Source organism: Asterias amurensis, chromosome 14 (genome assembly GCF_032118995.1).
Source record: "Asterias amurensis chromosome 14, ASM3211899v1".
NCBI lineage: Eukaryota > Metazoa > Echinodermata > Asteroidea > Forcipulatida > Asteriidae > Asterias > Asterias amurensis.
In genome coordinates, this window is record NC_092661.1 from 9,597,422 (window position 1) to 9,617,386 (window position 19,965).

Sequence of the window (19,965 nt, forward strand, 5' to 3'; positions counted from 1 at the left end):
TTGTTTGTTTGTTTGTTTGTTTGTTTGTTTGTTTGTTTGTTTGTTTGTTTGTTTGTTTGTTTGTTTGTTTGTTTGTTTGTTTGTTTGTTTGTTTGTTTGTTTGTTTGTTTGTTTGTTTGTTTGTTTGTTTGTTTGTTTGTTATTTCCAAATCATATCACAATAAATAATCATCAAACATACAAGAAAAAAGAACAAAGGATGATAAGAGAAGGGCACCAGGAGCCTGGACCCTTTAAAATATAGATTAATTGATTTTAGTTTATAACAATAAACAATATTGATTGATGAAGTGAAAGTACTGTAAAGGTGTAATGCATACAGCAATAAATAGCACAAAACAATGATTGGTTGTAATTAAACTGTTTTTAACAATTTGTTTGCTATGCAGCCATAACTACATATTATTGAGAGTTTTGAAACAAACAGAAAAATTAACAGAACATATTTAGGAAATTACAAATTAGACAATTTGGAATTGATAATCATGGTACGCGTGTAGTTTAATACAGGTGGTGTCATTTGAGACGATACTGGATATAAGTAAAGTAGATTTTTCAAGTATTTTTTGAAGCTGTGCACAGCTCTATAAAATGAAGGTATTGGGTAGAGCTGATTCCAGAGTAGGGGGCCTAGATGTCTGACTGTTTTCATAAATAAAGTGGTCCGAGCCTTTCCAATATGAATTTTAGTAGCTGATCTAGTGTTATGTGAATGGATGTGTTTTGAATTCCTTGAAAAGGGGTGCAGTGTGCTTTTTAAAGCTAGAATTGGTTATTACTCTCAAGGTTTTCTTCTTTACGATAATATAGCTTGTTCAGGTAAGAAGCATGAGTGTTTCCCCAGGCTAGAATTCCGTATTGAAAGTGCCGTAAACTTTTAAGGAGATTTGATAAATTTAGGCTTTAAAGTTGGTATTAGTTTGCGTCCTCCTGGAAACTGGCAGCGAGTCGGGTTTGGGAAAAAGTAGCCCACCTTGTTGAGCTGTTATGGCTCTCTTTTAACATCGAGCCCGCAACAGCTCATCAAGTTGACTAGGGGAAAGCACTAAGGGATGCTATTTTTTCTAGAGTAGGCCTAGGCCTAAATTAGCAAAATTCCAAACGGCTGACTTGCAAAGAATTGAAAAGAGATCAGACGTTCAATTATTGTCTGAAAACGTATCTGATTGGTTTTCAAGAGGCTGTGAGACTTTAAATTGTATTGTTTTTATTTAAAGGCAGTGGACACTGTTGTCAAAGACTAGCCTTCACTGTTGGTTTATCTCAACATATGCATAAAATAACTAACCTGCGAAAATTTGAGCTCAATCGGTCATCGAAGTTGCGAGATAATAATGAAAGAAAAAACACCCTTGTCACACGAAGTTGTGTGCGTTTAGATGGTTGATTTTGAGACCTCAAGTTCTAAATCTGAGGTCTCGAAATCTAATTTGTGGAAAATTACTTCTTTCTAAAAAACTATGGCACTTCAGAGGGAGCCGTTTCTCACAATGTGTTATACCACAACCTCTCCCCATTACTCGTCACCAAGAAAGGTTTTATGCTAATAATTATTTTGAGTAATTACCAATAGAATCCACTGCCTTTACTTGATTAAAATATTATCATTTAGGTTTGGTTATACTTTTTAGGGGAGTTTTACACCCAGATCAAAATCACTACAAAAAATACCGCCATCTGTCGACAATGCATTGTCATTAATGTCAATGTCCTCCCTCTATGCGGAAATAGTATGAGGAATGGAAACTATTGGGAAATAATGTGGATATTTCTTAGACGTGGACCAGAAACCCAAATAGCCCTCATCCCTGCTGGTAGGACATCACCAACCCGCCAACCCTCCATATCTTCAGAACATCATCATTTGGAGTGCGTGTGAGTCTAGTTTATTGCTCCATGGTGTGAGTACCCTAGACAATTATTGATAAAAAAAACTTTATTTTGTGCACTCAATAAACTCAAACATAATCTCCGGCTTTGCCTTAAAGAAACTGTGAGCGGGAATATTTTACGACCTCGCCACCAATTTCGATTCTGCCCGGTTTCATTTTTACCTCAGGTTGTATCTATTCGATTGGGCTAGGGTCAAAAAGTGTACAAAAAGTGGTTTTCATATGGGACCGGTTTTCGAACTGTTTAGTTATTTTCCTCTCACTCGTTTCTCAGGATGTAATGCGTTAAACCAGATATAGTAACTGGGGCGCTGTAGGCCCATCCCTGTTTTCGAAATTTTGACATTATCTGTCAAACTTAGTATATACTAGGTCTAGGACCGATAACGTTACATTTCGAAAAAGGAATATAGCGCCCCTATACACCGGGTCTATTATGCGGTAACCCTTCTCTCAGGTAAGACAACAATTCAGCGGAATTGGAGTTAATTGGAGCGGATAAAATGGTGGCGACGTATGGAATTATCCCCAATTATGTTCAAACCCATATCTGTGGACATTGTGTTTTGTGTAACAAAAAGTACAAACCCTAAGTCTGATACACCCTTTAATTGTTGTGTGCCATATTGAAGACTTGAAAAGCTGAAGCACATTGAGGAAGGATATCTTGGATGGATAGTTGCGATAACGTAACCCTCCTCCCGACGGTCGAGGAGTAGGGTTATTTATCGCAACTAGGATGGATTATGAGATTAGATTGAACAATACAAGATCATTTCTTAGGACTTGTGTTGATATAGGTCAGTAGGGTGATACTTGTTCATATATGTTGATAATGTACTATTAAAGGAAGTGGACACTATTGGTAATTACTCAAAATAATTATTAGCATAAAACCTTTCTTGGTGACGAGTAATGGGGAGAGGTTGATGGTATAAAACATCGTGAGAAACGGCTCCCTCTGAAGTGCCATAGTTTGCGAGAAAGAAGTAATTTTCCACGAATTTGATTTCAAGACCTCAGATTTAGAACTTGAGGTCTCGAAATCAACCATCTGAACACACACAACTTTGTGTGACAGGGGTGTTTTTTCTTTCATTATTATCTCGCAAGTTCGATGACCGATGAGCTCAAATTTTCACAGGTTTATTATTTTATGCATATATGTTGAGATACACCAACTGTCTTTGACAATTACGAATAGTGTCCACTGCCTTTAAGCCAGACAATTACTACTAGACTTACTATTACTGATTATAACACCCCTTGCAAGTATTGTGCCTGCTCATTGGTTTAGAGCGCGTCACATGACATGTCTTAGTTTTGCTAGACGACGGCCGTGTGATAGAGCGTCGGTTTGCCATGCGCTAGTCCGAAGACTAGCACATGGCGCCGTGCGCTAGTCCGACAGACTAGCCCACGGCGTGCAGTACCCAGACGTCCGTTGCGTGTACGAGGATGATAAATTAATAGTCTGTAACCATTTCGGATTGTCCGACACTACATGCAACACAGTAGGTAAAAGTGTTTGCAATCTGTGTTCGCGTCGTCCGTGGATTGTAGCATTCAGGTCTGTAACTTAATAATAATAATACAGGTTTTAGAAATGTTTGGGGTGTTATAAAACAAATATTGACTGCTTTTACTCGTGCAATGGTTAAAAACTATGACTCCCTCGGTGATCCCCGGAGCGTTCTATTTTCCCTCGGCTTCGCCTCGGGAAAATAGAACGCTCCGTGGATCACCTCGGGAGTCATAGTTTTAACCATAGCACTCGAAGCAGTCAATATTTGTATACTATCCATCACAGGCTGCCTGATCTTGTGGTGGCAAAAAACGAGTTGGTGACCCAGTTGTCTCGATTATAACATTATCAATATTATATTAGTTATTACCATTGGATGATGGAGAATATTCATGAGTACATTTAAACTAGAACATTTCTTTGATTTTTTCTCTCACAATTAGGTTTGTCAAACTTTGGCTTTGTTATCTGACAACATCCATCAGTGAAGATGTTTAATCTTTTGGACTAATTTGTAATTGGGTGAAGCACTGATTATTCCTTGAATTGAAGGTAAGACTGCATCATATTGCTGACCAGTATATCATGCACTTTGACATAATCAAAAAGAGATTGTCATATGTAATGTATTCCTACATTATGTTAATGTATATGCTAATGAGCATGTCCTTAGACATTACATTGGAATGAAACATAAAAACAACCTGTCATCTGAGTAAATGTCTTTCTTTGATTCCTAAGATTGTGTGTCAGATATGGCTGACCAGAGTGAGGAGACCATGATGGAAGAGGAGGAGATGGCCAGACAATCTCAAGAACCAGAACAAAGATCAAGGGCTGTTGTTGAAAACATTCAACCATTGCCAGAAACAAGAGACTTAGTGAGAGCAGAAAACACACAAATGCTTCAAGGTATAAACTTACTGTGATTAGTATCAATCTGTACGCAGGATTTGAAATGAATATGTGAAGATGAGTTGGGATAAAATATATGTCTAAACAAATGTAATTATTTCTTTGTTTTATTCCACACACTTATTAAAGAATACACCCATAACCCTATAGAAGGTATGATACAAAAATATTTTAAAATAATACACAAAGAGTTAGTAAAGAACATTATTTGTTTTAACCTAATTAGTTGTAGTATGAATTTCCTTTAACAAAACTATATACGATCAACAAGTAAAAAGCCAATCTATGCAAAAGTACATGGCTAAATGTGGCATAAAACCTTTTTCCGAGGTACATGATTAGATATTTTTCTTTCTTTATCATGTTTATGCTTTCACAAACAGTATCATGGACAGTTTTTCTAAAAGAATAATACTTCGGACAAGAACATCCATTTCTTTTTAGTGTGGACCAGTAGGCCTATATGTTGATTATATAACGCTGTATCTTCTAGTTTCTACAAGTAGTTAATGAGCTGAGCACCTGATTCTAGCCAGATAATGTCTGTATTGTTTTTATATACTTGACGAATAAACCATTCAATTCAATTCAAATTGAGTATTGAGCAAATTCCCAAAGTAAACTTTTGCATTTTTCATGTAGAAATTACTTTTCTTCATTGCCAACAGCAGGAGGTGCCAATGTGATGCAATCTATGGCTCTACACCACACAGAAGGCAACGGTAATTTGGCTTTTATAAACCCTAGCCACTGTACAATCAACATTGTACAGCTGAAGCCAGGAGCAACAGGTAAGGCACAAACATTAGCAACTTTTTGTCAATTTTGTTTTAAAAGATTTGGGTACTTTTTGTAACACAAAAAACAATGTCCACAGATTGACATTAAACTTACACAGTTTGAGGAAAGCCTACCTTATAATTACTTGCTGAGGTGCTGTAGTTTTTGAGAATTTAGTAAAACCGTGTCACAAACACGTTTTACATGCCCAAATAATGTTTGTCTCACTGAGACGAAAATTATTTTTGTGACTTGATTTGCTTAAACCCAAAAATACAGCACCTCGACCACCACTATCTTCAAACTGTGTAAGTTTAATGCAAATCTGTGGACATTTTGTTTTGTGTCTTACAAAAAGTACCCAGACCCTGAGTCTCAAGAATATTTAACATAAATTAAATTTGGTTTCAACTTTGAAGTGGAACTGGGTCTTTTTTATTGTGTTATAATACAGAGGACTTTGGTAGTTGGAATAATTTTATATAACCAATGGAAATTACAAGGTTTGCAGTAACACCATCAAAAGTTATGTCTGTAAAATGAGTTAGCGATGAATCAATACATCTTAGAGTGAGGTCCCTTGATATATATCTAGATTGTACATATTATGTCGTGCCCCATTTTGCTCAAAATCAGTTTAGCTTCACAAGAGTTTTCTCCACCGTATTCAATTTTAATTTGTTAGCCTAATTCTCTCTTTAACTTTGTCTTCCAGAGGATGTTTTACCTGCATTGGAGAAATTAACTGCCTCATCAAAACAGAAACAAGCTTCGGATTCAGCAGTGAAACCAACAGGTAATTTACTCAATAAAAGACATATGTCAATCTAAGATAGTAATTCTTAAAGGAACATTACAGAATTGTCTTTTGCTAACAAAACTGTTGCTGGCAGTGTAAGCACTTTTTGTAATCCATTATGTACATAAACTGACAAACCAGAAGAAGTTTGAGATCCATCTGCCATCTGGGTCACGAGAAAATAATTATGCATTTTGCATGAAATCGATTAAAAAAAATTCCCTGAGCGATAGGAAATGTATTTCTCATCAAATATGACATAATTCATACGCCTAGGAGACATACGCCTTTTGGCGATAGTTATACATTTTTTTTACTTTAACGCTCTCTTTGGCACCCCACTGTTGTTTTACTTTGTTTTCTTAAATATTTTTAATGTGTACATGTGCTTGTAAATGTGTTTGCCCGAATAAATATTATTAAATATTATACAGAAATATTTCAGGGGATGTTTTCTACTATCATCATCTTCAACAAATTTTGTTCCTTACCAATTCTGTAATGTTCCTTAACAGGGGTCCACTAGCCAAATGTCAGTTAAAATTCCGAGAAGGACCAGTCATAATTCTTTCCAAGTGGTCCAACTGGCTTGTTCAATATTGAAAAGCATTCCTGTTCAAGATGAATTACAGACTAGTGAAATGACAATGTAAAAGACCAATTGCGCTACCATCGTTATGTGACCTGACCTGACATGGGTATTACACATCATCAAACATGGTGCAGGCCTACTGCATATCACCGGCCTTAAAACGACATGATAATTGGTGCATTGTTTTGTTAAATCAAGGCTTTTCTTTCTTGAAATCACTGAAGAATATTCTGGAGTTTGTACCATGAAAGCTTACTGTTGGCTGAACAATGCCAAATGTATAAGAGTAAGACACAGTTCCACCAACTAGGATATCCTACAAAAATTATTTATTTATTTCCTCTGTTTACCCAGGGTGAGCCAAATCAGTGGAAAAAAAAACTGGTTTCTATTGGGCCCTGCATGATAACATTGTTAAGAATAAACAAATTAACATATTAAAAAGTAAGCATAAAATCACATTATAAAATTATAATATAAAAGTTGAAAACTAAGCGAAAATATGTAAGAATGTAAACTCCTAAGCATAAGACGAAGAGTAAAATAAAAGTTACTAGAGTAAATTCACATAGTGAATAATAATAATAATAATAACAGCCAGTTTTTATATAGCGCTTTCACACCCGGAGGGCGTCCCAAAGCGCTTCACATTATTACCACTGGTCACATGGGCCTTAAACCATTTCAGCTCCCTGGTGGGGAGTATGCAGCCTGTGCAACATTAATAGGCGCTCCTCGGAAAGTGTGGTTTTGCATTGCCCTCATTGTAATGATTTTGCTGCCAATATAACAAAAAAATCTTCTGAAGAAGCTGCAAATTGATTTATGTTCACCCTCAAATTATTTATCTGAAGGGGTAGCTTTCAGCTAGAGTCGGACGACAATGAGGTCTCCCTTGGCACAGCCCGACTTCACACCATGCACAACGCACAAACCATGGGGCATGATGAGATGCTCAAGTCACAGTAATCTATGTTTAACCATACTCTCAAAAGAAACCTCTTTTGTTTGTAGTAGAATACTGGGTTTATCAAACAGCAAATGTGATTTAAATCAATGTCACAACATTCAACTTTATTAAAAGGGCTTCGTTTTGAGTTAAAAGTTTTATTTGTCGAAAATACAGCCAATTATGGTCCATCGGTAAGAGTCTTCCCATGACTTTACTGTGTAGCTGTGTTTTTCTATACCTATCGCAGGTCACATGATCACATTTAAACACTGGTTGCGCAAACAGTCAATTGGTCCCGCTGGCTAGTCGCTGACAAAGTTATAGGCAAACCCTGCCATGGTGGTTGATATTGAATGGTCAGGCTCTAGGATAATATAAATGGATGATGTTTTGAGCCATGGTTTTACCATTCCATGAATTCTAGAGCTGCACTCATTTACTGAAGGTTTTTCTGAATTTATTTATTGATGTTGTTGAATCAAGATGAATTTTTCCATATCATGTTTTTTGTTTTCAATCAGATAATGGAAGTGTGCAAAGAGCCCATCCAACGAAAGATCCAGCCCCGGTTGCTGCAAAGAGCTGTAGAAAGGCATGATAACACATTTTATCAATCAGATCAAAATAATGCCTTATACTCAGAGGACAGGCAGTAATAGGATTTTATAGGTCACCTTGTTTGCATGTATATAATAATTAAGCCTTAATATTGATTTAAGGCCTGGCACTATTGGCAAATTAGTAATAAGCAAGCACTAATGATGAATATTAGTCAGGACTTTTCTTGTTTTTATTTTATTTTTGTTTTTGTGAATAGGGAAGAGTGGGAGGATGTGTTACTTTTTTCAATGTTCAGATTTGTATACTTTTGTTGTCCTGCTCATTGTCTGTTTGTTCCTTATAATGTCCGGCTCGTTGTCTGTTTGGTCTGTTATAATGTCCTGCTTGTTTGTCTGTTTGTTCTCTTATAATGTCCTGCTTGATTGTCTTTTTGTTCTGTTATAATTTCCTGTTTGTTTGCCTGCTTGTTCTATTATAATGTCCTGCTTGTTTGTCTGTTTGTTCTCTTATAATGTCTTGCTTGTTTGTCTGTTTGTTTCCTGCTTGTTGTCTGTTTGTTCTCTTATAATGTCATGCTTGTTTGTCTGCTTGTCCAGTTATAATGTCTTGCTAGTTGTCTGTTTGTTCTGTTATAATGTCCTGCTTGTTTTTTATCTCTATTATGTCCTGCTTGATTGTCGTTCGTTCTGTTATAACAAGGATTTCTACCTCCTTGGTTATAATGTCCTGCTCATTGTCTGTTTGTTCTCTTGTAAGGCCAAATAGTAAGAAATACCAGTTTATATCGTCCGGATTTTTAAAAAAAAGAGGAGGATGAGAGTAAGATGGCCGCTGAGTATTTTAAATCAAACAGGCCACCAATTCTTCAGTTTGAACCCATCGCAAACATATTTATTTTTATACCTACATGTATTTGTTGCATGAGGACCTGTGTTAACAGGGTCGGATTACACTAAGTAACAAGATTGGCTTTTGTGTAGGCATTCACTAATACTTGTTTTATGAAACGTAGGTTACACGTGTTAAAGAATCATGTTAGATTCGGGAAGAGCTCCTAGGCCGGTCCTTTTAAAAAGATGGATTAAAAGTAAAATTAAGAAAAAGGATGCGGCCCCCCAAAAGAATGCGGGCGGGGACGATCAATTTTTATTTATTTTTATTTAGCATAATGTCCTGCTTGATAGTCTGTTTGTTCTGTTATAATGTCATGCTTGTTCAGTTATGTCTTGCTCGTTGTCTGTTTGTTCTGTTGTAGTATCCTGCTTGTTTGTCTGTTTGTTCTGTTGTAGTATCCTGTTTGCTTGTCTGTTTGTTCTGTTGTAGTATCCTGTTTGCTTGTCTGTTTGTTCTGTTGTAGTATCCTGCTTGTTTGTCTGTTTGTTCTGTTGTAGTATCCTGCATGGTTGTCTGTTTGTTCTGTTGTAGTATCCTGCATGTTGTGTTCTAGTTCATGTTATACATCATGCATCTTTAAACCACCACAACAGTCAACAAGAGTTTTAACAAATGAATTCCTTGTCTTTCTGTGATTGATCATCAGGTGCAGTTTACACAGCAACCCCAGGAGATGTCCGATCCTATGCTTGCACCTCATGAAGAAGCAATGAAGAATGGTGAGACTCATCGCAGACAACATACCCTGGAGGAGTTTGCTATCGATCACTTTAGGACATTGAGTAGCGCTGTAAAGCATCGTACTAGGGTGAGTCTTTCAAAACCAATCACTTTAGGCCACCTCCCAAGCGGACATTGTAGGGCTGTAAAGTGTCGTACTAGGGTGAGTGTTTTAAACCAATTTAGACCACCTCCTAAGAGGACATTAAGTAGGGCTTTAAAGTGACGTACTAGGGTGAGTGTTTGAAAACCAATCACTTTAGGCTACCACCTAAAGAGGACTGTAAAGCGTCGTACTAGGGTGGGTGTTTAAGAATCACATTAGACCACCTACCGGTACTAAGAGGACATTGAATAGGGCTGTAAAGCATCATACTAGGGTGAGTGTTTCAAGAACCAATCACTTTAGGCTACCCTACATCTATAAGAGGACATTGAGTAGGGCTGATGAAAAGCGCCTATTAGGGTGAGTGTTTAAGAACCAATAACTTTAGACCACCTACTATAAGAGGACATTGAATAGGGCTGTAAAACATCGTACTAGGGTGAGTGTTTGAACCAATCATGAGGCTGTGTCGACCAGCCTGGGTTCGAGTAAAATTAGTCAACCTTTACTTATTGACTATAGGGGGTGTATTTTATTAAGCTGTACTGGAGGATTTGTTTGATCTGTACAGGATAACCTTTGGAGTCACACCAAAGAAGCTATTAGACAACCTCTGATTAAGAAACTGCTGAATAATCCGGAAATGGCCGAACAAGCCTGCGATGCTTTTAAAGATATCCTTTTAACATATCGAATAATCATTCAATCATCGATCAAAATCACTCAATCAATCAATCAATGCATCTATTACTGATTGGTCATTTGATCGATTGATCAATGGCTCCATTACAAAAGAAAGCGTGCGAGGAGAGATCTGCGGACATGATGTGTGAACTCACTAGGACGTTATAAACTTAATAATCAGCAGGGAAAGTGTTTGTCAATGTCAGTACTTGAAGTTCTGTTGTGATAAAAACTTTGCTGTTTTAGTTTAAGAACCAACTTTACATTACTGTCCTTGACTTCTTTGAACCTATTCTGAAGTACATGGGTGACTTCCCAACAAAGAGGTCATATCGCAATCGTCTTGATAATGACCTCTCAGTTAAAATATTTGAATCTCCGTTGAAGAATGAGCCATTGAAGGATGAGATTTATTGTCAGCTCATTAAGCAGCTGACGGATAACAAACGAAAGTAAGTCATGTTCGTTACCTCTTTCTCAAAAGCTACGTTACTTCAGAGGGAGCGGTTTCCCACAATGTGTTATACTGTCAACAGCTCCCCATTGCTTGTTACCAAGTCAGTTTTTATGTTAACAATTATTTTGAGTAATTACCAATAGTATCCAGCGCCTTCAAGCTTCTCATTATAAATGATTCCCTGTAGATTGAGTGAAGAGAGAGGTTGGGAGTTGATGTGGCTGGTTACCGGCATCTTTGCCTGTAGTCAAACCCTCATGCCAGAAGTTAAAAAGTTTCTACGTTCAGCAGATAATCATCTTTCTGCTGAATGCCGCCATCGATTGAAGAAACTGGTTCGTTTTGGTCAACGTAAATACCCCCCTCACTTGGTGGAAGTAGAGGCAATTCAGCACAAGACTAGACAGATATATCACAAGGTGTATTTTCCTGATGACACGGATGAGGTAATTAGTGGTCGCAATTAACAGACAGGAATTGAAAACTTGTTTTTGATATACCGCTTAAAAACTTAAATCAAAATATTGCTGCTTATATGTATATTAATAATATTAAAAGATAAAACTCAAAGAGTTTATCACTAGTTCCAGTTGAATGAGCTAAAACAATGAAAACAATAAATGATTATTACTTCATACTTGTCAATCTCCCCATTCCTTTGACCATCAGCTGATCAAAGAATTGGTTTGTCTGTCAGTCATTGGTTCTATCTGGCGATCGGCAGCTCGCCATGGCAGTTTCCTAGTTGTATTTATAGTGTTTTGTCTGTATTTTCATTGTATGCATTTTGTGGGTTTTTCTGTATTTCCTGAATTTTTGTTTTCATCTTTCCTGGTTTTTCTCTCTTGACTTTCCAAAAGGGCTTTTAGACTTCACTGTAATTTTGCACTTTATAAAAGTTGATCATTTTATATTGTTATTAATTTGTACCATTATTATTATGTGTTGGTAGAAGAAATGAATAGAGGCTTCTGCAGTGATGGAAACATGCTTTTCAATGATATTTGTTATTGTATACTGAAACCATTTGCTCTTTGTTTCTTCTTTGCTTTTAGATTTTTGAGGTCACTTCAGGAACGAGGGCCAAAGATATCTGTCAGAATATTGGTCAACGACTACGGTTGAAATCCTCGGAAGGATTCAGTTTGTTTGTTAAGATTGATGATAATGGTAAATATATTCAATGCAGAGTTATTTAAGAGAACAGACTGTTAAGTAGGTTTCTGTCAATCAAGTTCCATGTTGACAATATACAAATCCCTAGAGAAATATATACTAGTGAGGAAAGCCATCTTCCATCATTCATTCATGAGTCTTTTCAACCCAAGAATATAAATTATGATAAGTCGTCGTTGATTATTCTCCATATATTTGTTGTCGTTTTGTAGTGATCAGTGTACCAGAGAGTGATTTCTATTTTGACTTTATGCAATATCTGATGGACAGGATCAGCAGGACAGCTAGACCAAGCAGAGAAGGTAAGAGACAGGTCAAAGCGAGAAAGATGAACGTAACGGCCCATTTCATCCATGTCCTCTGAGAGCAAAGTGCTAACATCAGTTGCAGCAAATATGACATGATTGTTGAATTTTAGTATGGTCTGTAGTGCCAAGCAGGAGAGAGTGCTCACCGAATTCAAGCTCTTCTATTCAGCAGAGTGTGAGTTTGAGCCTTGGTCGAGACACTTTTGTCCCTTGTATACTTTGAGCAAGACACTTTTGTTGAGCTACATTTGGCAGTACAGGTGGTATTACTCCCGACGAGCTTTGAGATGCCCTTTGGGTGTCTAAAGCGCTTTATACAAACTGATTATTATTATTAGGATATTAATTTATTTTGTTAAGCATAAATGAACCTTAAACCTTGACTGTATATATACTCGGTACTTTTCCGAGTCAATCAAAGAAACCATGCTGTACTACATTGGTGGGGTTTAAGCCCACTTTAAAACACACATTTGGGATGTGTTTTGTTTCTTGCCATTCATTTATGTTTGTGTTGTGCACCCAGGATCAATGGCAATAACCTACCAGGTAGTCTTCATGAAGAAGTTATGGACCAACACAGTACCAGGTCGTGATCCAATAGCTGATATCATCTTTCACTACCACCAGGAACTTCATAATCTCCTACGAGGTTACCATAAATGTTCCAAGGAAGAAGCTGCTCAGCTAGCTGCTCTTCAGTACCGGGTCAGATTCGGCGATGATAAATCTGAGTTTCAGAATATTCCTCGGATGACGAAGGAATTACTGCCGTTTGATATGATTAGGGTTATGTCTCCTGAGGAATGGAAGAGGGTAAGATCTGATTTCTGATTGATTTGCCTATGGAAACAAATCAAAAAAATTATATGATTAAATCATACACCATGTAGGTCAGCCTTTGTCCTCAATAAAAAAAATTTAAGTTTTTTCCAGGGACAAATGCCTGTTTGAGTCTTGTAGACACCGTTATTCAAGATAGCAAAACTCTACAATCTAATCTCCTGTCTCACAGACTCTATGTGAAATGTCAAAGTTCACTTGCCGCCCTGTTGTATTTGTTATCAAAGCTTCTTGCATCTTCACCCATCCAGTGGACTGTTGAAGATTTCATGTTTAGTTATCCTAAAAACTGTTTTGGCAATTCCCCTTTAAATATTCTTCTTTTGAAATTGGCAGAGAGCAAGTGTTTATCAGATAGCATAAAAGTTAATTTGTTTTGTAGATTCAATTCACGTTTCTGCAGTTTGGGTACTGTTACAATGTTTGTTTAACCATAGTGATATTTCCTCACAGGCTTCTTGTAATACCTTTGTGATATAGTTTATTACCGCAAACCAAATATACATTATAATTTTTCTTGACAGGCTATTGTTGCTGCTTACAACCAACATTCTGGCAAGTCTAGGGATAAAGCTAAAATTGCGTTCTTGAAGATCGTTTACAGATGGCCAACGTTCGGCTCATCATTCTTTGAAGTCAAGGTGAGACTTAAAGGCACATGTTGCCTATAAAAAAGCGTTTGTAACCGTTTGTTATAAAATGCATATGGTTGGAAAGATGTTTTAAAAGTAGAATACAATGATCCACACAAGTTTGCCTTGAAATTGCGTGGTTTTCCTTTTTCTGTGCGAACTAACACGGTCGGCCATTTATGGGAGTCAAAAATTTGACTCCCATAAATGGCCGACTGTGTTAGTCGACGAGGTAAAAGGAAAACCGTGCAATTTCGAGGCATGTTTGTGTGGATCATTGTATTCTACTTTTACAGCATCTTTCTACCCATATGCTTTTATAACAAACGCTTCTTAAAGAACAACTCGACCGATCCAAGGCAACGTGTTCCTTTAAGCTCTGTTTTTCACTCCGTCAATGATCTAGCACAATGGTATTCATTCATATTCCTTCATCTTCGTTGGTTCATGTGTTAGATTTGAGTCCAGCATTCTAATGAAGTGGATCAGAGCATACTGATCGAAACGTTGAGTTATCAACCACCGGTTCTTTTCAGAACCAACACTACTCTACTAAAGAGATTTACACGTTTCCGCAAACCTCACCTAATTTTACTCCCACCATGCAAAGTATAAATCTTATTTTTCATGGATTTGTTTCTTCATTTATTGTTTTTATTTTGGTTGACAGGAAATATTCGAACCAAGTATGCCTGAGATTCTCCTGATTGCAATCAACAAACTTGGGGTGAATTTGATTGATAAACGCACTAAGGTAAGAATCTACAAAAAAAATAATGGTCTCCGCTTTTAAAAATATTTGTTTAAGTTGTCTGGCAAAAGAAGTTTGCGACTGTGTCCAAAGTTACCATGTTGATCTATCATTTGTTGGAGGTTTTTGGCTGGACGCGTGCAATAAAAAATAAAATTTTCACTAAAACTATAGCAATTTTAAGCAAAATTGTTCCCACCATGAAAATTATAGTCATGTTCAAATCTGTTAGTATTTATATTATAATGATGTATAATACTAGGCCTGTACGTGTATGCTTCGTTTTCGAAAGGGCATGGCCACCAAGCCATTTTTTCCTTGGTAAAGGGCACCCTATGAGAAGCTTGAACATTTCTGCTGTAGCATTTCAAGGGCACCGAGAAAATGACCAGGGGGCATAGAGGCAATCAATAATAATAATTTCGAATTAGAATTATGATGTTTTATTGCCCCGCATTTGAAATAATATACGGAAATTCAGCTTCCATTGGCATAATAGGAATAACACAGTTATTAGTTACACAGATTAAAAGGACAGAAATAATACGCACTAAAAGTAAGTAAAACACCCACCCAATAAATACGAGCAAATATTAAACAAAGTATTCCAGTGAATGAGAAAACGATTGTGAATAAGATAAAACCAGCAGGTAATTAAGTACCCCTATTTACGTACAACTGATGTTTTACGGACTCGCTCAAACAGTTCCCTATTTTTCTTTGAAAGTGAACCATAAACACATAATATTTGGGAGGCTAATCATCCTTACTCGCAGGTAAGAGCTGACTTGCGAAGGATGCGGCTACAAAGTGTTCGCGAAGCAGGCATGCAAGTGGTTTGGCTGCCAGCCACATCAACCCATTATGACCACGGAGCAAAGCCATAGATCGAAAGTGTTTGATTTTTTCCCGAGAGAGGAAAACTGGCTGGTCTGGAAAACCCTCGTGGCACAGCAGAGAACCAATGCACAACTAAACTCACATATGGCCCTGGCCGGGAATCGAACCGGGGTCACCTTGGTGAGAGGCGAGTGCTTTGCCAGGGGTCACCTTGGTGAGAGGCGACTGCTTTGCGCACAAGCCAACCATGCCACCCCAAATGCTTTTGTTGCCTCTGTGAAGTAACAGGCCTCGATTGTATACACCCTTTAAACATCCACTGTTGATTTTGTGTGGTTTTACAGGAGACCTTTGCCACATACCCCTTCACTAAGATATCCAATTGGAGAAGTGATAGTACCTACTTCCATATGACCATTGGTAATCTAGTCATGGGAACCCAGCTACTCTGTGAAACATCACTGGTAAGTAAACATTAAAGGCTTGGGATTAAACATTGTGTGATTTTAGAACAATATTTGAAGAATTAAAGTCACCTGGAAATATAATTTGTTTTTCTTTCAAACATAAGAGTATATGCTTACGAACAATAAAACAATTTTTTTAGTAATTGTTTGTCACGATTTATATGTTTAAAAAATATATAAAGTTGTTTGGGGGTTGACTCCGCCTACCCCTTTTGTGACGTCAATCGAGGCAGACTTTGCCTGCAATGCGTATAGTAAACACACGTGCAAAGTACATGTACGTCCAAGTCGTGAGTTGGTACATTTCAAAAAGTGTTTTTCTGCATTCAGCAGCACTACACCTGGTCGGCATTGCCGGAAAAAAACAAATTTTTTTTTTTTGAAATGTACAAACTCACGATTTGGTCCGTACATGTACTTTTGCAATTGTGTTTACTCTACGCATTACAGGCAAAGTCTGCCTCGATTGACGTCACGAACAGCGCCCTCTCGGGTCGGGGTCTACTCTTAAATTTGTAAACAACATAAGAACTGATTTTTTAAAACCTTAGCTAACTGTTTATTCACATTCCACTCATCAAAACACATATATTAGTGACAAAAGCTTTATTTTGAAAAAATACCACTTCCAGGTGACTTTAATGTTCTGGCCCCATTTTCATAAAGCTGTTGAAGTAAGCAGCAAATACTGCTTTGATAAGCACAAAGTTAATGGGGCAAAAATTGCAACAATGTAAACTTTATGGAGTTTTGGCTGGTCATCCGTTTCTGTCAAGCAAGATTTTTCTGTGCTAAGCAAGTTTGTATTCTTGAAGGCAGTGGACACTATTGGTAATTACTCAAAATAATTATTAGCATAAAACGAGTAATGGGGAGAGGTTGGTAGTATAAAACATTGTGAGAAACAGCTCCCTCTGAAGTGACGTATTTTTCGAGAAAGAAGTAATTTTCCGCCAAGTTGATTTCGAGACCTCAGATTTACAATTTGAGGTCTCGAAATCAAGCATCTGAAAGCACACAACTTCGTGTGACCATAGTGCGACAAGGGTGTTTTTTTCTTTAATTAATATCTCGCAACTTTGACGACTGATTGAGCTCAAATTTTCATAGTTTGGTTATTTTATGCATATGTTGAGATACACCAACTGTGAGACTAGTCTTTGACAATTACCAATAGTGTCCAGTGTCTTTATAGGCTTTTTGGGCCCATGTGTTGAAATTTTTGCTGTATTAAGATAAATGCTGAATTTCAGACCATTAAATATTAATTTATTTGTACTTTGTCTTTGTTTTTACTGCTAGATATGAGTTGTTGAACTATTTATGTAACCTATAGTTTGATGGTGCCTCTGGATTTTAAAGAACCACTTAAACTAAATCTTAAAGTGTTGAAATGATTGAGTAAAAGTCTATGTCAGGTTTTAGAATTATTTGTGCTTTACCTACACTTTCGTTATGCATTTTAAAAATCATCAATTACTATTTATTTTGTTTATTTCCAGGGCTACATGATGGATGATATTTTGACCGCTTACATCAGCCAAATGCTGACCATGGAACTAGCAACGAGCTAACAATCGCAAGTAAACTATATATACAAATCATCTCTTAAACCAAGTTCTACCAGCTGAAATTGGGAATAACTAGTTCCACTCACCAGTTTATAATAGAACAGGGGTGGATTTCACAAAGAGTTAGGGCTAGTCTTATCTCAAGTTACAACGAGTTACTCGCCCTAACTTAGGACTAGCCATGCGTTTTTTTGGTCATCACAATTGGTCATCACAGTTGCAAGAAAGTAATGAAAAGAAAAAAGTTTGTGTGCTTTCAAGATGGATGAGAAGGGCTTAAGGCCCTTGAGGCTTAAGGTCTTTCTCAGTTTCAAATATTTTTGTGAAACTACCTAAAAGAATACGTTACTGCAGAGAGAGAGTTGTTTCTCACATCTTTTTATACTATCAGCAGCTCTCGCTGCTCTACACCAATTAATTTGTTATGCTTCTTGATTAATTAATTACCTGCCTAATAATGATCACACTTAGTGACTTACTTATAATACGTGTTACATTTAAATAATGACAGGCATTGGCAATAATTACTAAGCAATAACATGACAGAAACATGGTACAGGAGTTTAGCATTGTGTCACCATTTGTTATGTATGTAAATATTGGCAAATCTGATATATATATATATTTGTAACTGACTTTCTTAACAATAATCTTCTATATTTGTTTATAACCAAACGTTCTCAATTTTATGCAAGAATGCAATCTAAGATGTAGTTCAAGGTATAGCAATTTTCACTGTCTGTACTATTCAAGCCAATTATAAATTCGCTGGTGTCTGCCAGTTTGAGGGAAATTATATATATTCTATGGACCCTCCTACTGTAATTAAGTTGATACACCATTTAAAACCATTCAGATACTTGAGTGGAATGTTTTTAACGGAAATACTTTTTTATTTTGTTTATAATGCGTTTGTTCACCATTAGAATATATAATTTTGATATGTGTATACTTCTGAATTTTTCGTAATTAACGATTGAAACATAAGGCCACAACCTCAAGGTTTTGAAAAACTAAAAACACTGAAAACAGTTCTGCTGTATTGTGGGATGTACATTTCCCAAAAGTTATGTGGGTTAGTTCCACAATCAAATACACAAGTATTTGGTTAAATATAATTAAAACATGTGGAGAAATATTTCAAACAATAAAGAAATGTTTCTAGTTGTCAAGATCAAGTGCCAAGATTAACTTGGAGACTTCCATTCCAATCCACCTTTCATTCCAATTTAATTTATTATGCTCACTTTTGTGGTTGTCTAGATGTAGCACCCTGATCTTTATGAAAGTTGCTACTCTGTAAAAGCTCTCTTATTATTATGTTAAGGGTATTCATATAATATTAATCGAACATACACTAGTATTTCTAGTTAAAAGGCAGGCTTGACTGATTAAGTGTTGTTAAAGGCACTGGACACCTATGGTAACTGCAAAGACCAGTCTTCTTCTTCTCACCTTGGGTAGGCCTATCTCGGCATACATGTATGCATAAAGTAATTAAACTGTGAAAATGTGGACTCTTGGTAGTGCAAGTTGCAAGAGAATAATGGTAGAAATTACACCCTTGTGGTACAAGGAGCCTGCTTTCAGATGCCTTGAATTCAAATATTTTAGTGAGAAATTACTTCTTTCTCAAAAACTATGTTACTTCAGAGAGAGCCATTCCTCACAATGTTTTATACTATCAACAGCTCTCAATTGCTGGTGCATTCGTAAGTTTTTATGGTAACAAGTATTTTGAGTAATTACAAAAAGTGTCCAGTGCCTTTAAGCTGTGTCAGAATAATAAGCATTTTCATTGAGGAGAGTGCATTAATTTTATGTACTGTACAAATGAAAACTCATCATCACATCAATGAATTGTGAAATGCAAGAAAAGAATAAAACACCAACTTATTCTTGAAATGTATGAAAATTAGTTGTGTAACGTTAATGAAGATTAGCCAACTAGCCACCCCCCCCTCCCTGCTTCCCAATTATTTTGGTCAGTTTTCCACTGTTGGTTTTGACATTTTTAGCGCTTATGTTGCCCTATCTACCTTTATTAACAACCAATTGGTATACACCTGTTTGTGCTTATAGGTGCCTTCTTATGTTTATGAACTCATTTTGACTAGTTGATTCCAAAACAACCCATCTATCTTTTAAAGATGGTGACATTCAGATTATTCAAGTTTGAAAAAATTATAAAATTAAGCTCAAGTTTTGCACTATGTAAGACCAGTTTTGTTTTAATGTAAAGTTCAAGTACTTCCAAAATCCAAAAGGGCCCAAATTCTACTGCTAAAGTTTTGAAGGCTTAGGCCTATTGTTATGTTTCGTTCGCCATTATGCCTCCGAGATGGCCTACAGAGCATCAAGAATACAAAATGTTCCCGAACACTCGCATGTTTGTAACAATATCGATGGTTTACAGAACAACAACGACGCATGCGCGTCACTTTATTGGTGACCTAGGTCATATTGGTACATGACGTAAATACCATAACATCCCCCTTCT

General features: G+C 36.7%; 1 protein-coding gene across 4 annotated transcripts; it reads left to right on the forward strand.

The window, feature by feature from the left end:
- The first annotated feature begins 1,747 nt into the window (after positions 1–1,747).
- Positions 1,748–19,365, forward strand: LOC139947044 (myosin-VIIa-like). Of its 4 annotated transcripts, none has more exons than XM_071944869.1 (17): positions 1,748–1,875; positions 3,861–3,969; positions 4,159–4,329; positions 5,001–5,123; positions 5,828–5,908; positions 7,977–8,047; positions 9,557–9,718; positions 10,308–10,410; positions 10,710–10,872; positions 11,065–11,323; positions 11,933–12,047; positions 12,266–12,355; positions 12,888–13,177; positions 13,729–13,845; positions 14,507–14,590; positions 15,772–15,891; positions 17,397–19,365. In XM_071944869.1, the coding sequence occupies exons 3-17, from the start codon at positions 4,173–4,175 to the stop codon at positions 17,466–17,468; spliced, it is 2,007 nt and encodes a 668-aa protein (XP_071800970.1). In that variant the 5' UTR covers positions 1,748–1,875; positions 3,861–3,969; positions 4,159–4,172; the 3' UTR covers positions 17,469–19,365. The 4 variants fall into 4 exon arrangements, with proteins under 4 accessions (XP_071800970.1, XP_071800973.1, XP_071800971.1 ...); XM_071944872.1 differs by having other exon boundaries at positions 5,004–5,123; XM_071944870.1 differs by having other exon boundaries at positions 1,755–1,901.
- Positions 19,366–19,965: the final 600 nt, after the last annotated feature.